The following is a 19,907-nucleotide window of genomic DNA, read 5'->3' on the forward strand; positions in this document are numbered from 1 at the left end:
CATTGACAGAGAGATGCCTGGTTAATCATACTTGATTTTTGGGCATGTGCACAACAGCCAAGTGCCTTTATAAAGGAGCATCTGACATGGATCAGTCACATCCATCGCTATGAGGGTGCTCGTGCTTGCCTTGGCTGTGGCCCTCGTGGGTATGTCTTCTTGCTTTTACATTGTTTTACAATTTCTGGTGGATTTTCAATGTAAAATAACTCTTTATTCCTATTTTCACTATTCATTCAGCTGCCAATCAGGTCAAAGTTGGTGAGTAAATCCTTACTAAAAATAAGTCAATGTTTTTTGATTCATACTCAAATTGCCTGTGTCTTGTTGCAGCTCCAGAGTTTGCTGTTGGAAAGACATATAGCTACAACTATGAAGCAATTCTTATGGGCGGACTTCCCGAGGAGGGTTTGGCTCGTGCAGGATCCAAAATAAGGAGCAAAGTTCTCATCAGTGCATTGAGCGCTGACAATTTCATATTGAAGGTAGCGATCATTCTTGTGACAGCATAAAGACATTTTCAGATGGATGTTCAAGTAATGACTACTCGTTCTCTTTCCCTCGTAGCTCCTGGATCCAGAGCTCTTTGAGTACAGCGGTATCTGGCCCAAGGATGATTTCATTCCAGCCAACAAGCTCACCTCGGCTCTGTCAGCTCAACTCATGACACCGCTCAAGTTTGAGTATGCTAATGGCGTCGTAGGAAAAATCTTTGCCCCGGCTGGCGTCTCTGCCTCTGTGCTGAACATCGTGAGGGGAATCCTCAACATGCTCCAAATGAACATCAAGAAGACGACAAACGTCTACGAGCTTCAGGAGGTACGACTAATCTCTTTCATTGTAACAATTGCAAATTTAGCTGACATGTATGTTTTGATTGTGGTGGAATAGCCCGGCGTACAAGGCGTGTGCAAGACCCATTACGTGATCACCGAGGATGCCAAGGCGGAGCGATTCTTTTTGACCAAGACCAAGGACCTGGACCACTGCCAGGAGAGAATTATCAAGGATATCGGCACGGCTTACACTGAGAAATGTCCTGAGTGTAAAACGGTAGGCGCCGGTTGTCACTTGTCACCCGCATTGTGATGTTTGATAGCGTCTTAACATCTTTTTCTTGTTGTTTATGTAGAGAGGCAAAGCCCTGACGGGAACTGCAGCATACGACTATGTCATAAAACCATCAGAAACAGGTGCTCTGATCCTGGAGGTGTCCTCGGTTGAGCTGATTCACTTCTCTCCCATGAACTTCCTGAACGGTGCTGCCCAGATGGAGGCTAAGTATGTGCTCCATTTTCTTTTTTTTAAAAACGGTGAAAGACAAAAAGAGAGGTCATTCAATAAACAGTGTCGGTCCTCAGGCAATGGTTGAAATTCGTGGAGATCCAGAAATCTCCAGTGGAGCCCATCAAAGCCGAATATCTCCCACGCGGTAGCCTGCAGTATGAGTTTGGCAGTGAGCTGCTCCAGACACCCATCCAGCTTCTGAGGATTACCAATGCTGAGGCTCAGGTACTTCAATCATTACTCCTAACCATTTTCATTTTCACCACTTCACTTTTTTGATTAACAGATTGTTGAGATTCTGAACCACCTGGTGAGCAACAATGTGGCCAAAGTCCATGAAGATGCACCTCTGAAGTTCATCGAGCTCATCCAGCTGTTGCGTTTGGCCAAGTACGAGAGTATCGAGGCCCTCTGGTCGCAGTTCAAATCGCGTACGGCTCATAGGTAATTGCAAGCTTGATTTAAAAAAAAAAAAATAAAATCACTCTTGACCCAAATAATAACTTAGATGGTATTCCTCACTTTCAGAGAATGGATCCTGAATACTATCCCTGCCATTGGGACTCATGTTGCACTGAGGTTCATCAAGGAAAAATTCGTTGCTGGTGAGATTACCTTTGCTGAAGCAACTCGGTCTTTGGTGGCAGCCGTCCACACGGTGACTGCTGACACGGAGGCCCTCAGACTCCTCCAGGCAAGTCAAATTGTCATGGCGACCAAAAAAAGAATCAAAATTTGTGACATGTTTCTATGTATTGACTCATTTTAGGAGTTTGCTGAACACCAAAAGGTTATGGAAAGTCCGGTTTTGAGAGAAGTTGCTGATTTGGGCTATGGCAGCCTGGTTTGGAAATACTGCGTGGAGAATCCGAATTGCCCAGTGGATTTGGTCAGGGTATGATGGCTTTGTCCTTTAGCTTTTGTACAACTGAATCTGTTGTAATAGTAACGCGAGTTTTTATTTTCCTCCACAGCCTATCCACGACTGGACTACCAAGGCTGTTTCCAAGGGGGATGTTAAAGAAATCATTCTCACTCTCAAAGTTCTGGGCAATGCAGGACATCCTAGCAGCCTCAAGCCAATCTTGAAGGTCTTACCTAACTTTGGGAGCGCTGCTGCTAATCTGCCACTGGAAGTTCACATCGAAGGTGTTCTGGCCCTGAGGAATATTGCAAAGAGAGAGCCAAAAATGGTGAAAATTGATGCTCTGATTCCAATAACTAAAATTCTTGGAAGCAATTTTGTTACATGTTGTGATTTTCTGCTTCAGGTCCAGGATGTTGCCATTCAGCTGTTGCTGGATAGAGCTCTTCACCCAGAGCTCCGTATGGTCGCCGCCATTGTTCTGTTTGAGACCAAACTACCCATGGGTCTGGTGACTACGCTTGCCGACGCACTCTTGAAAGAAGAAAACCTCCAAGTTTCCAGCTTGGTCTACTCTTACATGAAGGCAATGACAAGATCCACCACTCCCGATTTTGCCTCTGTGTAAGTATCTTCAAAACAGTTACGGTTCATTGATGTCGTTGACTTATTTATACATTTTCTTCCATTTGCAGTGCTGCAGCCTGCAATGTTGCTGTGAGAATCCTCAGCCCCAAACTTAACAGATTGAGCTATCGCTATAGCAGAGCTCTCCTTGTTGATGGCTATTACAGTAAGACCTTGGCAAAATATCAATATAGACAGGAAGAGGTATAAGATTGGTCAGTTGATGGTTCCCACCTTGTTTCTACAGACCCCTGGATGGTTGGTGCTGCTGCCAGTGCCTTCTATGTGAACGACGCTGCAACAGTTTTGCCAAGATCCATCCTGGCCAAAACTCGCTCCTATTTGGCAGGAGCTTATGCTGATGTCATTGAGGTATAACGACAAATGAAAGCATTTCTCATCAAGAATATTCACCTGTGCAATATTTCAGATTGGAGTGAGAACTGAGGGAATCCAGGAAGCCCTTCTGAAGGTCCAAGATCTTCCTGACGACATGGATAGGATCACCAAGATGAAAAGAGTTCTCAAGGCTGTAAGTTCATATGAGATGTTGTATTTGGTATTTCTCTTCTCTATGGCATCCATTTATGTTTATGCATCCCATCCCCAGATTTCTGAATGGAGGGCCCAGCCTTCAAGGAAGCCCCTTGCCTCGGCACATGTGAAGTTCTTCGGACAGGAGATTGCCTTTGCCAACATTGACAAACCATTCATTGATCAGATAACCGCGGTACGTGTCTTCAACTATTGCAAGATGGTTGTAACACAAAGCCTCAAGTCTTGGTCTCATATTTTGTCCACAGCTTGTCACCGGACCTGAAGTTCAGGCTTACGGAAGGAGGGCTTTGGATCAGGTGCTGGCTGGTGTGAGATTTAACTATGCTCAGCCACTGCTGGTTGCTGAGGTTCGTCGCATCCTGCCCACTACTGTCGGTCTGCCAATGGAACTCAGTTTCTATACTTCTTCTGTGATGACTGCCGCCGTTGAACGTAAGCTGGACCTCTGCTTAAATATAATTGATGTGAAAATTAATCGTTTGACCCTGTCTCTTTTCCACAGTCCAAGCCACTGTGTCACCACCTATAGGTCAGGACTTCCGTCCTTCTCAACTTCTTAAATCCGACATCAGCATGAAGGCTACATTTACTCCGAGGTGAACTGATACTTGAGTTCACCTGTTTATCAATCTACAAAAACCTAAACAACTCCATGCCGAATGCCACTAACATAATTATTTTTTATATTTCTGTGGTTTGCAGTGTTTCCATGCATACTTATGCAGTCATGGGTGTGAATACGCCCATGGCCCAAGCAGTCGTGGTTTCAAGAGGCAAAGTTCACACTATTGTCCCAGCAAAAATGGAAGCAAGACTTGACATGATCAAGGGCAACTTCAAGTTGGACTTCCTTCCTGTTCCAGGAGTCAATAAGATTGCATCTGTACTGTACGTACATTTTTCTGGCATCTTCTCGTGACATTATGTTTGCAATTTTTTCATATTTTCTGCATCCCCACAGTATTGACACTTATGCCGTTGCACGAAATGTGGAAGATCTTGCCGCTGCTAAGATAACACCAATGATTCCAGCCGACTATTCACCACAGTCCCAAAAGAGCTCATCCTGGTATCCCGGGATGGCGTCCTCTATGAATGATGGCAAGGTGAGTTTGAGTTCCAGTCGACTGCGTTGACCAACCTTTCCGGAAAGTAATATTGTTCCTTCTGTTATGCTGTTTCAGCCAGTGCCATCTGAGCTTGTCATAGACCCATCTGGCAAAACGAACAAACTCATTAAGGTCTTTGAGAAAACGCTGTGTGAAAAAATGGAAACCTTTGGAATCAAGGCATGCGTTGTGATGGAATCTCGCAGCGCGGCTTCCATCCGAGACGTTCCACTGTATTATGCCATTGGGAAACATTCAGCTTTTGTTGAGGTTACACCAGGCAAGTGGGATGGATGAAGTCACTGGAATAAATAATGGTATAAATGGCGGTTATATAAAAAAAATCTGTCTTTGGTTCTAGTTTCTGGACCGGAAATCGAGAAGGTTGAAATTGAGATTCAGGTTGGAAAGAAAGCAGCAGAAAAAATCATCAAAGTCATTGAACTGAGTGAAGATGACGAGACCCCTGAGGACAGGAATGTCCTGTTGAAACTGAAGAAGATCCTTTCTCCTGGTCTAAAGAACCTCACTTCCTCCAGCTCCAGCAGCTCCCGTTCTTCCAGCTCTGTCTCCAGCCGCTCAAGCGATTCTAGCTCATCCAAGAGCTCTTCGAGTTCCTCTCGAAGAACGAGCAAGGTGGCTGACACTCTTGATCCCAATCCCAAGACATCCAGGTTACAGAGGGCCTCTAGAAAATCCTCCAGCAGCAGCAGATCCAGCAAATCCTCCAGCAGCAGATCCAGTAGCAGCAGCAGCAGCAGCCGTAGCGGCAGCAGCAGCAGCAGCCGTAGCAGCAGCAGCAGCAGCAGCCGTAGCAGCAGCAGCAGCAGCAGCAGCAGCAGCAGCTCTCAGTCCAAGTCTAAGTCAAAGGTGAGCCACAAAATACTAAAGACACCGCATCAAGTCTCGAAAAAAAATTAACTTGTATTTCACCACTTCAGCGACATCGTTACAACATGAATTTCATCGAGACCCACATCCACAAGGTAATTTCTGTTGCACATAAATAAAGATATGAAGGACATTCCTTCATCTAATTAAATTTCTCTTTTTCTTGTTTGCAGCATTCGCCTTCTTCAACTCGTCAGGACAGCAAGAGCAGTGCCCAGAGTTTTGAGGACATCTACAATAAGGTGAGTCACATTCCAATACTAGTCACATGCATTCATTTGGGAAAATCTTTCTTCAAATATTTTTTTTTTTAGGCTAAGTACCTCTCTCGTACTGTCACCCCATCTGTGACCGTCCTCATCCGTGCCGTGAGAGCCGACCACAAGGAACAAGGATACCAGATTGCGGCTTACTTCGACAAAGCAACTTCCAGACTGCAGATCATTTTTATCAACCTGGCTGAGAAGAACAACTGGAGAATCTGTGCTGATGGTGTGAAGCTGAGCAACCACAAGCTGATGGTAACAGTTCAACATTGTTCACAGTATTCATCCATGACTTTGATCTAGCGCTAACTGTGGCTATAACATTTTTAGGCCAAGATTGCCTGGGGTATTGCGTGCAAACAATACAAGACTGAGTTCAAGGTTGAGGCCGGCATTGTTGACCAACTACCAGCATTCCGTATGAAGCTGACTTGGCAGAAACTTCCGAGCAACATGAAGTACTATGCAAAGCAGTAAGTCTGCTTCCATATTTCAAATATTTTGGTTTATCGTGGAATCACATGATTGTGTTTTGTTGTTGTTTTTAAGCATAATGTACAGGGTGTCCGAGTACGTTGCAAGATACGCTCTTCAGACTGGAATTGAACAGATGAAGGACAGGAATCCTTCAAATGAGGTTAAACTGACAGTGGCGGTTGTTTCAGAGCAAAGCCTGAACATTGTCTTCAAAACACCAGCGGTAAAAAAAAAAAACATTCATGCTTTATCCTTCTCACTTAGATTGCATATCACAATATTTCTTATATTTACAGAGGACTATCTACAAAGAAGACATGCCTCTCCCCATTTCTCTGCCCATTGGAAAAACTGCATCAGAGCTGCAGCTGTACCAGGACAGCTGGGTTGACAGCATCGCCTACATGGTCAACAAGGCCAATGCAGGTAAAAACAACATTTGTAATTGAAAACAAAATTGAACTGGATGTTACTGATTAATATCAACCAATCTGCAAAGAAAAGAAAAAAAAAAAAAAAAACATAAAATTCAGCCAAAACTGGTTATTTAACATTATTTATATATTTTTTACATTATATATTATATTATATATATTTATATATATTTTTTTTATTTTGTCCAGCTGAGTGCAAAGTCATCAAGGACACAGTGGTCACGTTCAACAACAGGAAGTTCAAGGCAGAGATGCCTAACTCCTGCCCCCTGGTTTTGGCTCAGGATAGCACCAACGAGGCTAAATTCATTGTTCTGCTGAAGAGAGACCAAGAACACGATCAGAACATGCTCATTGTGAAGATCGCAGATATGTAAGGGAGTATTCATGGCACCAAAAAGCGACACAGAAAGCCAAAGAGTCTCATTTGTTTTTCAACAGTGATGTGGAGCTGTATCAAAAGGACCGTGTTGCCATGGTGAGGGTTAACAAAGAAGAAATCCCTGTCAGTAGACTGCCATACCATCATCCAACAGGTTTGCTTTTTTTTCCCTTCCTCTTGATACCACCCTTCAAAGATTGCAAGTGAACGCTTAACGAACAGTCGGTTTCTGCGTTTATTTCAGCCGACATTCAGATCAGACAGAGCGATGAGGGCATCTCTCTCAGCGCCCAAAGTCAAGGTCTTCAGGAAGTGTATTTTGACATCAACGTCCAGAAGGTAATTGGTTCAAAGTCGAGTGCAGCGACAGAGTACAAAGAAGCTAACGCTGCTGTTCATTTGTCTAGGTTAGAGTTGTGGACTGGATGAGAGGACAGATGGCTGGAATCTGCGGAAAGGCCGATGGGGAGATCAGACAGGAGTTCCGCACACCTAATACTCGCTTGGCCAAGAACGCAGTCAGCTATGCTCATTCCTGGGTTCTGCCTTCTAAGAGCTGCCGGGACAACTCAGGTAAAGCCCATACGTCTGACTAGTCCACAATGCCCCTGACTAACAATTGCGTGCCAACCTCTTCCAGAGTGTTACATGAAGCTTGAGTCAGTGAAGCTGGAGAAGCAGATGGTCGTCCACGGCCAAGAGTCTAAGTGCTACTCTGTAGAGCCTGTGCTGCGTTGCTTGGCTGGTTGCATGCCGCTGAGAACCACCACCGTCTCCATTGGCTTCCACTGCCTGCCTGCTGGTGAGTCTACAAAATGTGCACAAGATGGTGTGCTAAGATTCCGAATCGACTGCTGACAACCTTTATTCTGTTGCAGATACCCGTCTGAACCGTGCTGATGGCATTTTCTCAAAGAGCGTGGACCTGAGAGAAACAACCGAAGCCCACATAGCCTGCCGTTGCACCCCTCAGTGTGCTTAATCAGTCCAATGTTTATTACCATCAACACCACTACTTCCAATCACAATAAAGTGTCAACTTTTAAACACGCAGACCTGTGTGATGTGTGGAATTCATGTCGTGTGCTGTTTTTCAACAATACAAACGTTATTCATTACTATGCAACGTTTCAGTCTCAAAAGCAGAGTATGAATCAATTCACTTATGCAAATATTCACAATGCTACACGTGGCCCATTTTACAGAGGACAGATTACATACTAATTAATAAGATGCACATGTGTCAACCATAAGGCCCGGGGGCCAGATATGGCCCAGCACATTATTTTATGTGGCACGCCAACACAAATCGTGCATCAAATTCGTGTCATTACTAGGATTTCAAATTGTCTTCACTTTTAATATCTTTTTTTTTTTTTTAATGACCAGTTAAAAACGTCGTTCCAATTTGAAATTCACATCATTCAGCACATTCAAATCACATTCGGAAAGATTCTCGACATTCCCAAAATTGCCAAATTTAAAAGTTTTTGGTTTTCAGTCTTGAGGTGAGCGTGGGTTGCTCGTCTGTTACTGCTATAGTCACGAGTCTTTGGTCGAGTGGTTAACGTCATTGCCTCTGACACGATGGGAATAGTGTTCCAGACCAGCCCTTGGGCTGTACTTTGTCAATTTTCTCTCACTTCTGCATAAAGATTGTCACTCTTATTTTTCATTTATTTTTTAACCTGTCGTCATGTCCTCCATATGGCAGAGTCAGGGAGCCTCCTGTCCCGCGGTGAGTTCAGCGTGTGGTCGGGACCTGTCATAAGCCTCCCAAGCCAAGCCAAGCCAACCCAACTCAACTGTCACGCCGTAACCCCCTCAGTCAGACGTCAAAATGTTCCCGCTGAGCCATGAGGAATTAAAGGTGGGTTATATGTGAAGCCTTTTGATCCTCTGAGAACTGTCTGAACAGTTTGCAGAAGAAATAAAAAGCACTAATCAGCTAATAGAGTCAAGTGCAACTGTAGTCTTGTGCAATGGCCATGGTTATCTTTGTCAATGAAATAGATCCAAGTCATTGTTCTTTAACAATGTGCTGCAGCCGAATGACAGCAAAGCATGTGTAGTCCAAAAAGTGTACTCAACATGGTACAGCAAGGTGCCACAAGATAACAGCAAATATAACGGAAGTCAAGATGTATGGTCAAGCAAAGTGGCCCTTTGTTGTGTTCATGTGTAATGTGCATTGTGTCTTCAAAACTAAAGTAATGTAATTGTAATGGACATAGCAGTGCTTATTGTAATGCAGCGTTTGACCACCAGGGGGCGGTACAATAGTCTTACTTTGCAGCCTGGCGAATTGTTATATGTATAAATATATTTCATACAGCTGGAAAGCCAAAGGATCAAATGTCCAGATTGATTTACTAATTGTACAACATCAAAGTAATGGGAAGAAAGGCCAGATTGTTGCAAAGTGATCCCAAAAGAGAAAAAGTCATTAGTCACCAGAGTTGGTATTTAGGTGCCAGTATTGTAGGCCATTAGGATCGGTTAATGGTAGGCGTTGTTTTGTGCTGAATAGCAGAATTTCAGGTAATGGTGAGGGCATGAAATGTCTGATGTTGTATATGATAGAATTGATGTGAAAGAAGACCATTTACCTTTCCCATTTACCTTTCCACCTTGTGCTGTTTTGGCTGGAACGTTTGAATCACGTTGTCGTGGGAAGTCGACTCAACTGGCCATTGTCAGGTGGCGAGCAGAGGGATGCAAGCTTTCCTCCCGATTGTGGATGCACTGGGCGGCCTGCACTTCTCCTTCAATGTGGACCCATTGGCCTTGAAAATAAAAACAATATTGTGTGAATGTAGTTGATGCACCCATTTGTGAATGTTAAACACAGCAAACAGATTCCTGTCTGCAGCCCACCCAAGTTGCAAGATGAATGAGCCAGTCTTTGTTTTGTAATTCAGAGTTCATGGTCACATACATCATATTTGCAAGCACATAGATTATGTGCACTCGAAGGTGCACGTGCTAACCAGTGGAGCCACCTTTGTACAGTACACAAGAAAAAGACATGCAGAAAAATTACCATTGTGTACTGAATCGCAGACTGCAAATTTAATAAATCTCAAGGCAAAAAAAAAAAAAATCACACAGTGAAGGACAGACATATCTTGCACCAAAAACTGAAAATAGGATCTGAAGGATCTGATTTATATTTTGCTTGTTTGCATTTATTGAAACTATTTTTAAATCTCAAGGTGAACATCTGTGTGATATTACATGCTGTTAAATATTTGTATAATTCTCATTAAAATGTTTATCTTATACTATGTCGGTCTACAAAGCCACATATGAAAGGTTTACAAACTAATGTATTGTATAGCAAAGCACAATAACAACTCTAACGTGTTGGCTTATTATTTTTACCAATGCATTTGTGTTGCAATTGATATTGTGTATGATTTCATTAGTGAGTTATGCAAAGGTTGAATCAAGACAATCCGACTCCCCTTGTTGAGTTACTTTGACACAACCTTTGCAGATTATCATGACCTGGATGACTGAGAATCTGTATAGACGTATTGCTTTATTTGCTTATTTGTCTAAATTTCTATTCCTGCTTAATCTCCCGAACCTTTTTGCATGTGTACTTCTCCAAGTTTTAAAGTAAATTTGACTATGCCACAAATGAATCAACTGCTGCCTTGCAACAAGTGGTAAATATAACTTCATGAGGAAAAATAATAGGAGAGATTCTCCTGGTCAAAGTTAGTCTTTTTTTTTTTTAAATACTGTATCTTGTGCACTACTTTGACAATTGTTCAAATGTCATGTCACCCACGGTCACACTGACCACAATCAAATAAAGCGAGCAAACAAACAGTCATTGTGCCCTGTTGGTGTGAACTTTGAAACCAAATTTCAACTATGTGACACAGACATGATAGATACATTTTAATTTGTTAATACTACTGCTATAAATTCATTAATAAAACCTCAGTGTGAAGACAATATTTTTAGTTAAATCAAATAAAGAGTGGTGTTTAATTCTATTTGGTTCATCAAACACTCATGTTATCATCCAATGAATGAATGCAAAGGTTTGAATATGTTCTAACACCTCTGTCATAAATTACCCCTGTTTAGGAAGCAATTGGATTTTTTTTTTTTACATTGCTTTAAATAATAGAATCTTTTGAGACCTCGATTAAGTTTGTGTATTTGTGTGTAAAGCAAAAATGATAATCAAATTAAAACTAAAACAATGTCTATTCATACTCTGTTAAAAAAATAAACAAATTGAGAGAATTATTTTGCAAAACAAACTACACTGCAAATAAAAAATACACCAAAAAAAAACAATAAAAAAAAGTATCATGTATAATTAGATTGAATTATACGTGATACATACGTATATTCTGTCATTTCCAGTTAAAACAATAATTGATGTCTAATAAATATGATTGAGCTTTAATCAAAATTCAGCTTGGGCATGAATAAACGTAACTATATTTATCATTGGTGCCCCGCGACGCTCGTGAGGATAAGCGCTTCAGATAACAGACGGATGGATGAATGTGGCATTTACTTCTGATGGCACATTATCAAAAAGACAGCAAATATTTACAAATGATGCTTGACTTTGACCAAGTAGATAGCTGACCAGCACAATTTTTTGCTATAAAAGGCTACTTGTTAGTGCAGATCAGTACGACCCATCAGCCATGAGAGTGGTTGTGCTTGCCCTGACTCTGGCCCTTGCGGGTAAGTCTGAATCATATTCTCTATTAAGAATGCCGTTATTTCTTTTTTATATTTTATCATTGTATCAGGGGATGTTCTAACTCAGAGTTTCTTAGTATATTTAATTTCTATTTTGTTTCCAAATTTAATATAACAATTTTTTTTTTTGCATTTCTAGACCAATAGTAAATTTTGAATAACTATATAATTAATTGTGCATTTCTGTTCTATTCCTTTTAGCCTGTCAGCATAACTTCGGTAAGTTTAACAATTTTCACAAACAATAGGTCATGCCTGTCACTTCCAAAACATTAATTGCATGCATTGATACATTTGTTGCAAAGACTGTTTTGACAAAACCCGATTCTAATGTATGGAAAAGTGTGCATGTGCTAATAACCACGTTGACTTTTTTAGCCCCTGACTTTGCTGCCGGTAAGACTTATGTGTACAAATATGAGACACTGCTCCTTGGCGGTCTACCGGAGGAAGGATTGGCGAGAGCTGGACTTAAAGTGAGCAGCAAAGTCTTGATCAGCGCCACCGACAGGAACATGCTCATGCTGAAGGTGAAGTACAATCGAGCAGTATGATATTCAAGCAACACCTCCGAGAGAGAAAAGCAGAATGGTTTACACCTGTGTCTGAAACTGCAGCTTGCTGAACCCGAGTTCTTCGAGTACAGCGGTGTTTGGCCCAAGGATGCTTTCACGCCGGCCACCAAACTGACTTCAGTCCTGGCGCCTCAGCTTATGATCCCCATCAAGTTTGAGTACTCCAACGGTGTTGTCGGCAAGATGTTTGCACCCGAAGGAGTCCCAGTTATGGTGCTGAACATCTACAGAGGTATCCTGAACGTCCTGCAGCTCAACGTGAAAAAGACAACAAATGTCTACGAGATGCAGGAGGTAAACAGACTTACATTGCTTATATGTCTCATATCACAGCAGATTATAAAATGCCTTTTTTTTTGTTTTGTTCCAAGGCCGGAGCTCAGGGTGTGTGCAAGACTTTCTATGCCATCAATGAAGATGAAAAGGCTGAACGCATCCTCCTGACAAAGACCAGGGATCTGAGTCATTGTCAGGAAAGGATCCAGCGAGACATCGGGTTGGCCTACACTGAGACGTGTCACAAGTGTCAGCGGGTAACTATAATCAATCTTTATAATAATTATAGGGAGAGAAACTAGGTGATGTGCTAAGGATACTGTTTGTCCTCCAGGATTCCAAGAACTTCAAAGGAGGAGCTGCATACAACTACATCCTGAAGACCGTTCCCAATGGTGTCATGATCATGGAAGCATCCGTCAATGAGCTGATTGAGTTCACACCTTTCAAAGAGATGAATGGAGCTGCTCAGATGGAGACCAAGTATGAAAAAAAAAAGATCTTATATCAAAAATAGGAAACTACCAAGCAGTGAATAATTTCTTTTATCTCACTCTTCCCAAGGCAACGTTTGGTTTTCGTCGAGGTCCAGAATAGTCCCATCGTCCCCGTGAAAGCTGAGTATCGTCAACGTGGATCCCTCCAGTACGAGTTCTCCAGAGAGATGCTGCAAACACCCCTTCAGCTTGTGAAAATCACCAACCTTCAAGCTCAGGTACATCATTAAACAATTGGGGGAGATCAACAAAATCTACAAATTGGATTCTTAGCACATTTCATGATATACATTCATTTCTTTATAGATCGCCGAGGTTCTGAACCATATCGTCACTAACAATGTCGAGAGGGTCCATGACGATGCCCCTCTCAAATTTTTGGAGCTCATTCAACTCCTTCGTATGGCCAAACTTGAAGATATCCAAATGCTCTGGAGCCAGCACAAGACAAAACCTGCATACAGGTCAATTTCAATAAATAATAAAATAAAAAAGGCAAAAGGGAATTTACCTATGGTTATCTTCCAGGCAATGGATCTTGGACGCGCTTCCTTCCGTTGGAACTCCTGTTGCTCTGAGATTCATCATTCAGAAATTTGAGTCTGATGAACTCAGACTTTATGAGGTTGCTCAAGCTTTGATTGCCTCTGTTCATATGGTGACCGCCAACAAGGAAGTCATTGAGCTGTACGAGGTGAGTAAAACCGCCCCCGCACTCGTAATGTGTTTTGATTGAATAAGAAACATTCCAAGATCTGTTGTCTTCCAGAGCTTGAGAGACAACATCAAAATCAGGAAGAACCCAGCTCTGACTGAGATTGTATGGCTCGGCTATGGTACCATGATTTCAAAATATTGTTCCAACAGAACTGTCTGCCCTGTTGAGCTGGTCAAGGTGAAATGACCTCGCATTTTTTTTGTCCAGTTAATTCTATATCTGAATGAGGGATAAATCAATCCTGTCCTTTTCTCAAACAGCCCATCCACGACCGTCTTACGGAAGCTATCTCCAAGAGCGACACGTGGCAAATCATTTCCATTTTGAAGGTGTTGAGTAACGCTGGGCATCCAATGAGCCTGAAGCCAATCACCAAGGTCCTTCCCATTCATGGCACCCCAGCTAAAAGCCTACCAACCAGAGTTCATGCTGAAGCAATCATGGCATTGAGGAACATCGCCAAGAAGGAACCACGCATGGTATATCTGCTTCAAATGCTTCAAACACACATTCCTGCGCTGTCTATACCTGAGGTCATCTCTGGAGGTTTCATTATTATCCAAACTAACCACTTAAACCTCCCTACCCTAAATTAGGTCCAGGAACTGGCTCTTCAGCTCTACATGGACAAGTCTCTTCACCCTGAGCTCCGCATGCTTTCATGCATCGTTATCTTCGAGACCCGGCCTCCGGTGGGCTTGGTGACAAGTCTTGCTAACCTTGTGAAGATGGAGGAAAACTTGCAAGTGGCCAGCTTCACCTACTCTCACATGAAGTCCCTGACCAGAAGCACCGCCCCCGACCATGCTGCCATGTAAAAGCCGTCTCGAGACACACATGATCTGATTTGTCTTGCACAAACTAATGTTAGCAATTCTATTACAGTGCCGCTGCTTGCAACGTCGGAGTCAAAATCTTGGGCAGGAAACTGGACAGACTGAGCTTCCGCTTCAGCAGGGCCATTCAGATGGAATTTTACAGCAGTAAGCGGCATACAGTATTTTATGTGCCAACAATTTGCTTCTTGCTGCTAACTAAATGCATTTACCCAGACCCCTTGATGCTTGGAGCTGTTGCCAGTACTTTCTACATCAATGATGCTGCCACCGTTTTGCCAAGAACCATTGTGGCTAAGACCAGTGCCTACATTGCTGGAGCTGCTGCTGATGTTCTTGAAGTAATATTCTAAAATGGCCTGACTTTGAATTACTAGAGTAAAAATTCAGATTGACAGTATTGACAATTTGCTAGGTTGGAGTAAGAACTGAGGGACTCCAGGAGGCTCTTCTGAAAAACCATGCCTTGGCTGATGATGTGAACAGAATCACTAAAATGAAGCGTGTCATCAAAGCTGTAAGCCGTCAATATCGCTCAGAAAGTAGATACCATACAATGAAGATCTGTCCTAAATTGGGTTTTATTTTGGCTGCAACAGCTGGCTGACTGGAGGGCCATGCCCAACAGCAAGCCACTGGCCTCCGTCTATGTCAGGTTCTTCGGACAAGAAATTGCTTTCGCCGACATCAACCAGGAATTGATTAAACAGGCTGTCGCGGTAAGTAGTGAACCAAGTCTCAAATGACTTACAATGACTTTGCATTGAGATGCATCCTTTCTGCCCAGCTGGCCAATGGACCGTCTGTTCAGGAGCTTGGTCGGGATGCTATCAAATCTCTGCTGTCAGGAGTTTCTTTCCACGCTGCTAAGCCCGTGCTGGCAACCGAAGTGAGGCGCATCATGCCAACAACTGCTGGATTCCCAATGGAGCTCAGCCTGTACACTGCTGCTGTGGCTGCTGCATCTTTCAAACGTATGTACTACCTTTCAAACTCCACTTCTGTTGTTGATGATGAAGTTACAACCCAAGAGGAAAAAAAACAAAATGACTTTTTTGTAGTGAGGGCAACCGCAACTCCAGCTCTGCCGGAGCCCATCCAGTTCCGCCAGCTCCTGAAGACCAAGATTGAGTTGATGGCTGAAATCAAACCAAGGTCCATACCAATCTGACAATGAAGTCAAACGTCATCCCTTGGATCATCACATTTGAATTGCGTCTTCTCCTTCTAGCGTTGTTGCAAACGTGTTTGCCGTGATCGGAGTGAACACCGAAATTCTCCAGGCTACTGTCTACTCAAGAGCCAAGATCGCCGCCATTGTACCAGCCTCCATTTCAACCAGACTTGACATCAACGAGGGTCAATTTAAATTTGCGGCTCTCCCTGTTCCTGCACCTGAAGAGATTGTGGCTGTCGAGTAAGAATCGACTTTCATTTTAAACACAGTCCAGTATTCAATTTGACATAACCAAGATTGTGATCCTTTGACAGGGTTGAGAGCATTGCTGTGGTGAGAAACGTTGAAGATATTCCTAATGCCAGAAGGACTCCCCTCATCCCTACCGAATACGTGAAACCAGACTCAAGGGAGATCCTCGCCTCAAAGACCTGGCCTGCTAGCGTGGTAAGCTTTTAAATATCAGACGGGAACACATCTATTGAAACATAAACTGCCATTTACCTGTCTTCCTTTCAAATAGCGTGCATCTTCAGAGGTCATTGAAGATGACCTGGACGATTCCAGACCCTTCAGAAGCCGCGCATTTTCTAAAAAGTACTGCTTCCAAGCTTACGGAACTGGACTGAAGGGCTGTGTCAAGGTTGCCACGGCCAATGCTGCGTTTATCAGGGACATCTTGTTGTACAGATTGGCTGGAAAACATTCTGCCTCACTGTCAGTCAAGCGCAGTAAGTGAAAGAATTCTCAAAATAACCCGCTTAGAATCGATTTGGAAAAAATGAACTCATTTCATGTTAATCTCAGATGAAGAGGAATCCATTGAAAGACTGGAGATGTTGGTTCAAGTTGGACCAAAGGCCGCAGAGAAGATCATCAAGAAGATCACTCTGATTGAAGATGATGACATCGTTACGGCAAAACCAGTCTTGATGAGGCTCCAAAAAATTCTGAATGGCACATCTTCCTCCTCTTCTTCAAGCAAGTCCTCCTCATCTTCAAAGAGCAGCAGCGGCAGCAGAAGCAGCAGCAGTAGCAGCAAAAGCAGCAGTAGCAGCAAAAGCAGCAAAAGCAGCAAAAGCAGCAGTAGCAGCAAAAGCAGCAGCAGCAGCAGCAAAAGCAGCAGCAGCAGCAGCAGCAAAAGCAGCAGCAGCAGCAGCAAAAGCAGCAAAAGCAGCAGCAGCAGCAAAAGCAGCAAAAGCAGCAGCAGCAGCAGCAGCAGACGCGGCAGGAAACACAACGGCCGCAGCAGCAGAAGGAACAGCAGACACAGCAGCAGCTCTGCATCTAGTCTGGAATCCCTCTTCAGCGCAAGCTCTAGTTCCTCCAGTTCCAGTCGTCACATCTCGGCGGTAAGTTTGCCAAAACAGACTTTTTGGTTTGGGCGGACAACTACAGAGTCTCTGAATTATCTTCTTCACAGCGAATTAACCTCAAGCGCACCTTCGAGAGGGACCACAAGAAGGTATGTTCGCATGGTGCTTGGTCACGTTGATGAAGGTGCGGATTTCATTTTTACATTCTCATCTTGTTGCAGTCCCAAGCTAATGGATTTTCTCAGAAGAGCAGAAGCAGCGCCTCCAGCTTTGAGGCCATCTACAACAAGGTTGCAACTAGATCTTTTAGAACATAATGATCATTCATACTTTAAATCTTTCGGCTAATCTGTTGTTTTTCTTCTTCTAGAACAAATTCCTCGGCAGTGACACTGCTCCTGCCTTTGTTGTCATCCTGCAAGCTGTGAGGACCGACGGCAAGCTCCAGGGATACCAAATCACTGGCTACGCAGACAAGGCTAATGCTCGACTTCAGATTATCCTGGCTACCCTGGCTGCTGAGAACAACTGGAGGTTCTGCGCTGATGGTGTTGTGCTCAGCAAGCACAAAGTCACAGTGAGACAATTTACCATTCCCACCTTTCCAATTTATAAAATCTTCATCAACCGCTACATGATAGCTATGTGTCTCAAAAGGCCAAACTGGCTTGGGGTGAGGCATGCAAAGTGTATGACATGACAGTCACCGCTGAAACCGGTCTTCTTGGTCCAAGCCCAGCAGCTCGCCTCAGAATGACATGGAACGCACTACCATCTACCTTCAAACGCTATGCCAAGAAGTATGCAAGCTCAATTGCAACACAACAGCTGAATGTTGTGTTAACTGTACTCAAATCTTCCAACACAGAGCATATCAATACATTCCTGATTACGTAATGGACAGCTTCGTTCGAGGAAAGGACGACAACAGCGTCAAGCAGTTGTCCTTCACAGTGGCTGCCACCTCTGAAAGGACCCTGGATCTGATCTTCAAGACACCAACAGTATGAACAATACACTTCTGGACTTGTTTCAAAAGACCATTCCTAACAATTTTCCAATTCTGTTTACAGCGCAGCATCTATAAAATGGCTTTGCGTCTCCCCCTTGCTCTGCCCCTGGATGAGATAACAGGACTCACACCTTTTGATGACCTGGCTGATAAAGTCCGTTATTTGGTGTCCAAGGCTGGCGCAGGTAGTACACAGCAACAAAAACACTTAAGCCGCAATGACTTAATTGTGCACTTAACTGGTTTCTCTTCTTCTGTTCCAGCTGAATGTAGCTTGAGCGGAGAGACAGTGACCACCTTCAACGACAGGAGGTTCAAGAATGAGATGCCTCAGTATTGCTACGAAGTTCTGGCTCAGGACTGCAGTGAGGAGATGAAGTTCATGGTCTTGCTGAGGAAGGATGACAATGTGCGCAACCACATTAACGTTAAAATCGCTGACATGTAAGTTGAAACAAGAAGACGTCGAACTTCAATCATCATGCAAAAAATAAAAAAAATATTACTCTACCTTTTCAGTGATATCGACTTGTACCTGAAGGACAGCAATGTGGTCGTGAAGGTTAACGGAAGAGAGGTGCCCACTAGCAATCTGCCGTATCAGCACCCAACAGGTTACTCACCATTATTACCCTTAAATGTGTCACACTGCTGTAAAAGACCTTCAACACAAAGAAATTCTCAATTGTTTTTTTTTTTCTCCCAGCTAAGATTGAGATCAGACCGAATGAAGATGGCATCTCTGTCTACGCCCCAGGCCTGGGACTTCAGGAAGTCTTCTATAACAAGGATTCTTGGAAGGTAAAACTCTTAAAAGGCTCACCTTTAATTGATGATCACCAGATTTGTTTTCCATGTGACTGAATGGTTGATTCCATGTTTCCATGCAGATTAGAGTTGTGGACTGGATTAAGGGACAGACTTGTGGACTTTGTGGAAAGGCTGATGGGGAGCAAAGACAGGAATACCGCAATTCCAACGGACGTGTGACAAATAACCCAACCAGCTTTGCTCATTCCTGGGTTCTGCCAGCTGAAAGCTGCCAGGACACCACACGTAAGATACAATACATAAAACATTCCATTGGAAGGAAAGGAATTTGCCTTACTTTGGAACTTTCACTTCTTTCCAGAGTGTCGCATGAAGCTTAAGCCTGTGCAGCTGGACAAGCGTATGAATGTCCAGGGCCAGGAGACCAAATGTTTCTCTGTTGAGCCTGTACTGCGTTGTCTGGATGGCTGCTCCCCGGTCAAGACCACGCCCGTCACCATTGGCTTCCACTGTCAGCCAGCTGGTGAGTACTTAACAAATGATGAAGCCGCTGAAGAATAAAGCATTTTCTCATAATGTTCTTATCTTGTGTACACAGACCGCACCATGATCCCCCAGGACTTCTACAACTACAGCGTGGATAGGAAGGAAACAACCCAAGCCCACCTTGCTTGCAGCTGCACTAAGTGCGCATAAAAATCTTTCGTCTCTCACTTCGTCTCGAAGTTTTGAATGTAATATTAAATAAACTGCATCTCAAAACGATCTTGCTGCTGTGGAGTCATTAAATTGCAAACATGGTTTCATAAATGCATATCTAACTCTTTTGACAATGTGCTGAATTAATACCAAACAAGACGTGTAATACAAACCTAGGTATGAAGATAGTCTGAAGAAAACACTGCACACATTTTACAAAAAGGAAATCATACTACAAGGGGTATCATATCTAGACTTGGTACTGGTATTATGTAGCATCTAAATTCACAAGGACTTATATCAGTTATTTAATGACCATTTGTACTTTAAAACTAGGCTCAGGGTTAGAAGTTAATTTAAAAAAAAAACAATATAAACTATATAACTATATAAA

At 43.1% G+C, this 19,907-nt stretch overlaps 2 protein-coding genes and 1 long non-coding RNA gene across 5 annotated transcripts; 2 read left to right on the forward strand and 1 right to left on the reverse strand.

Moving 5' to 3' along the window:
* The first annotated feature begins 64 nt into the window (after positions 1-64).
* Positions 65-7,949, forward strand: LOC119121345 (vitellogenin-2-like). The gene is made up of 34 exons (XM_037248802.1): positions 65-149; positions 241-261; positions 334-485; positions 568-819; positions 892-1,053; positions 1,133-1,281; positions 1,362-1,512; positions 1,574-1,731; positions 1,816-1,981; positions 2,057-2,182; positions 2,262-2,480; positions 2,559-2,776; positions 2,848-2,945; positions 3,027-3,151; positions 3,210-3,311; positions 3,390-3,509; positions 3,583-3,769; positions 3,840-3,933; positions 4,040-4,225; positions 4,299-4,443; positions 4,522-4,726; positions 4,808-5,316; positions 5,388-5,432; positions 5,511-5,579; positions 5,652-5,858; positions 5,934-6,076; positions 6,153-6,303; positions 6,377-6,506; positions 6,704-6,887; positions 6,956-7,050; positions 7,141-7,235; positions 7,304-7,469; positions 7,537-7,698; positions 7,775-7,949. Exons 1-34 carry the CDS (start codon positions 110-112, stop codon positions 7,876-7,878), a joined length of 5,136 nt encoding a protein of 1,711 aa, XP_037104697.1. The 5' UTR covers positions 65-109; the 3' UTR covers positions 7,879-7,949.
* A 3,604-nt stretch (positions 7,950-11,553) lies between these two features.
* LOC119121344 (vitellogenin-1-like) lies at positions 11,554-19,579 on the forward strand. 3 transcript variants are annotated; one of them, XM_037248801.1, is made up of 34 exons: positions 11,554-11,618; positions 11,838-11,855; positions 12,015-12,166; positions 12,254-12,505; positions 12,583-12,744; positions 12,822-12,970; positions 13,052-13,202; positions 13,291-13,448; positions 13,513-13,678; positions 13,754-13,879; positions 13,963-14,181; positions 14,299-14,516; positions 14,588-14,685; positions 14,755-14,879; positions 14,954-15,055; positions 15,138-15,257; positions 15,326-15,512; positions 15,600-15,693; positions 15,770-15,955; positions 16,030-16,162; positions 16,239-16,446; positions 16,523-17,067; positions 17,139-17,180; positions 17,253-17,321; positions 17,402-17,608; positions 17,689-17,831; positions 17,900-18,035; positions 18,105-18,228; positions 18,307-18,487; positions 18,563-18,657; positions 18,750-18,844; positions 18,934-19,099; positions 19,176-19,337; positions 19,413-19,579. In XM_037248801.1, exons 1-34 carry the CDS (start codon positions 11,579-11,581, stop codon positions 19,508-19,510), a joined length of 5,127 nt encoding a protein of 1,708 aa, XP_037104696.1. In that variant the 5' UTR covers positions 11,554-11,578; the 3' UTR covers positions 19,511-19,579. The 3 variants fall into 3 exon arrangements, with proteins under 3 accessions (XP_037104696.1, XP_037104693.1, XP_037104695.1); XM_037248798.1 differs by having other exon boundaries at positions 18,105-18,487; XM_037248800.1 differs by lacking the exons at positions 11,554-11,618; positions 11,838-11,855 and adding an exon at positions 11,910-11,926 and having other exon boundaries at positions 12,001-12,166; positions 18,105-18,487.
* LOC119121409 lies at positions 18,340-18,985 on the reverse strand. Its single transcript, XR_005097674.1, has 2 exons — positions 18,867-18,985; positions 18,340-18,705 (listed from the first exon to the last, which is right to left on the reverse strand). It is a non-coding gene; the product is annotated as an uncharacterized LOC119121409 (long non-coding RNA).
* Positions 19,580-19,907: the final 328 nt, after the last annotated feature.

Source organism: Syngnathus acus, chromosome 4, assembly GCF_901709675.1.
Source record: "Syngnathus acus chromosome 4, fSynAcu1.2, whole genome shotgun sequence".
NCBI lineage: Eukaryota > Metazoa > Chordata > Actinopteri > Syngnathiformes > Syngnathidae > Syngnathus > Syngnathus acus.

Coding starts and splice junctions, on each gene's coding strand:
- LOC119121344 (XM_037248798.1), top strand. CDS start 11,579: ATGAGAGTGGTTGTGCTTGCCCTGACTCTGGCCCTTGCGG. Junction 14,880..14,953: donor CTGCTGCTGATGTTCTTGAA/GTAATATTCTAA, acceptor ACAATTTGCTAG/GTTGGAGTAAGAACTGAGGG. Junction 15,694..15,769: donor ATGGCTGAAATCAAACCAAG/GTCCATACCAAT, acceptor TTCTCCTTCTAG/CGTTGTTGCAAACGTGTTTG.
- LOC119121345 (XM_037248802.1), top strand. CDS start 110: ATGAGGGTGCTCGTGCTTGCCTTGGCTGTGGCCCTCGTGG. Junction 4,226..4,298: donor AATAAGATTGCATCTGTACT/GTACGTACATTT, acceptor GCATCCCCACAG/TATTGACACTTATGCCGTTG. Junction 5,580..5,651: donor TTGAGGACATCTACAATAAG/GTGAGTCACATT, acceptor TTTTTTTTTTAG/GCTAAGTACCTCTCTCGTAC.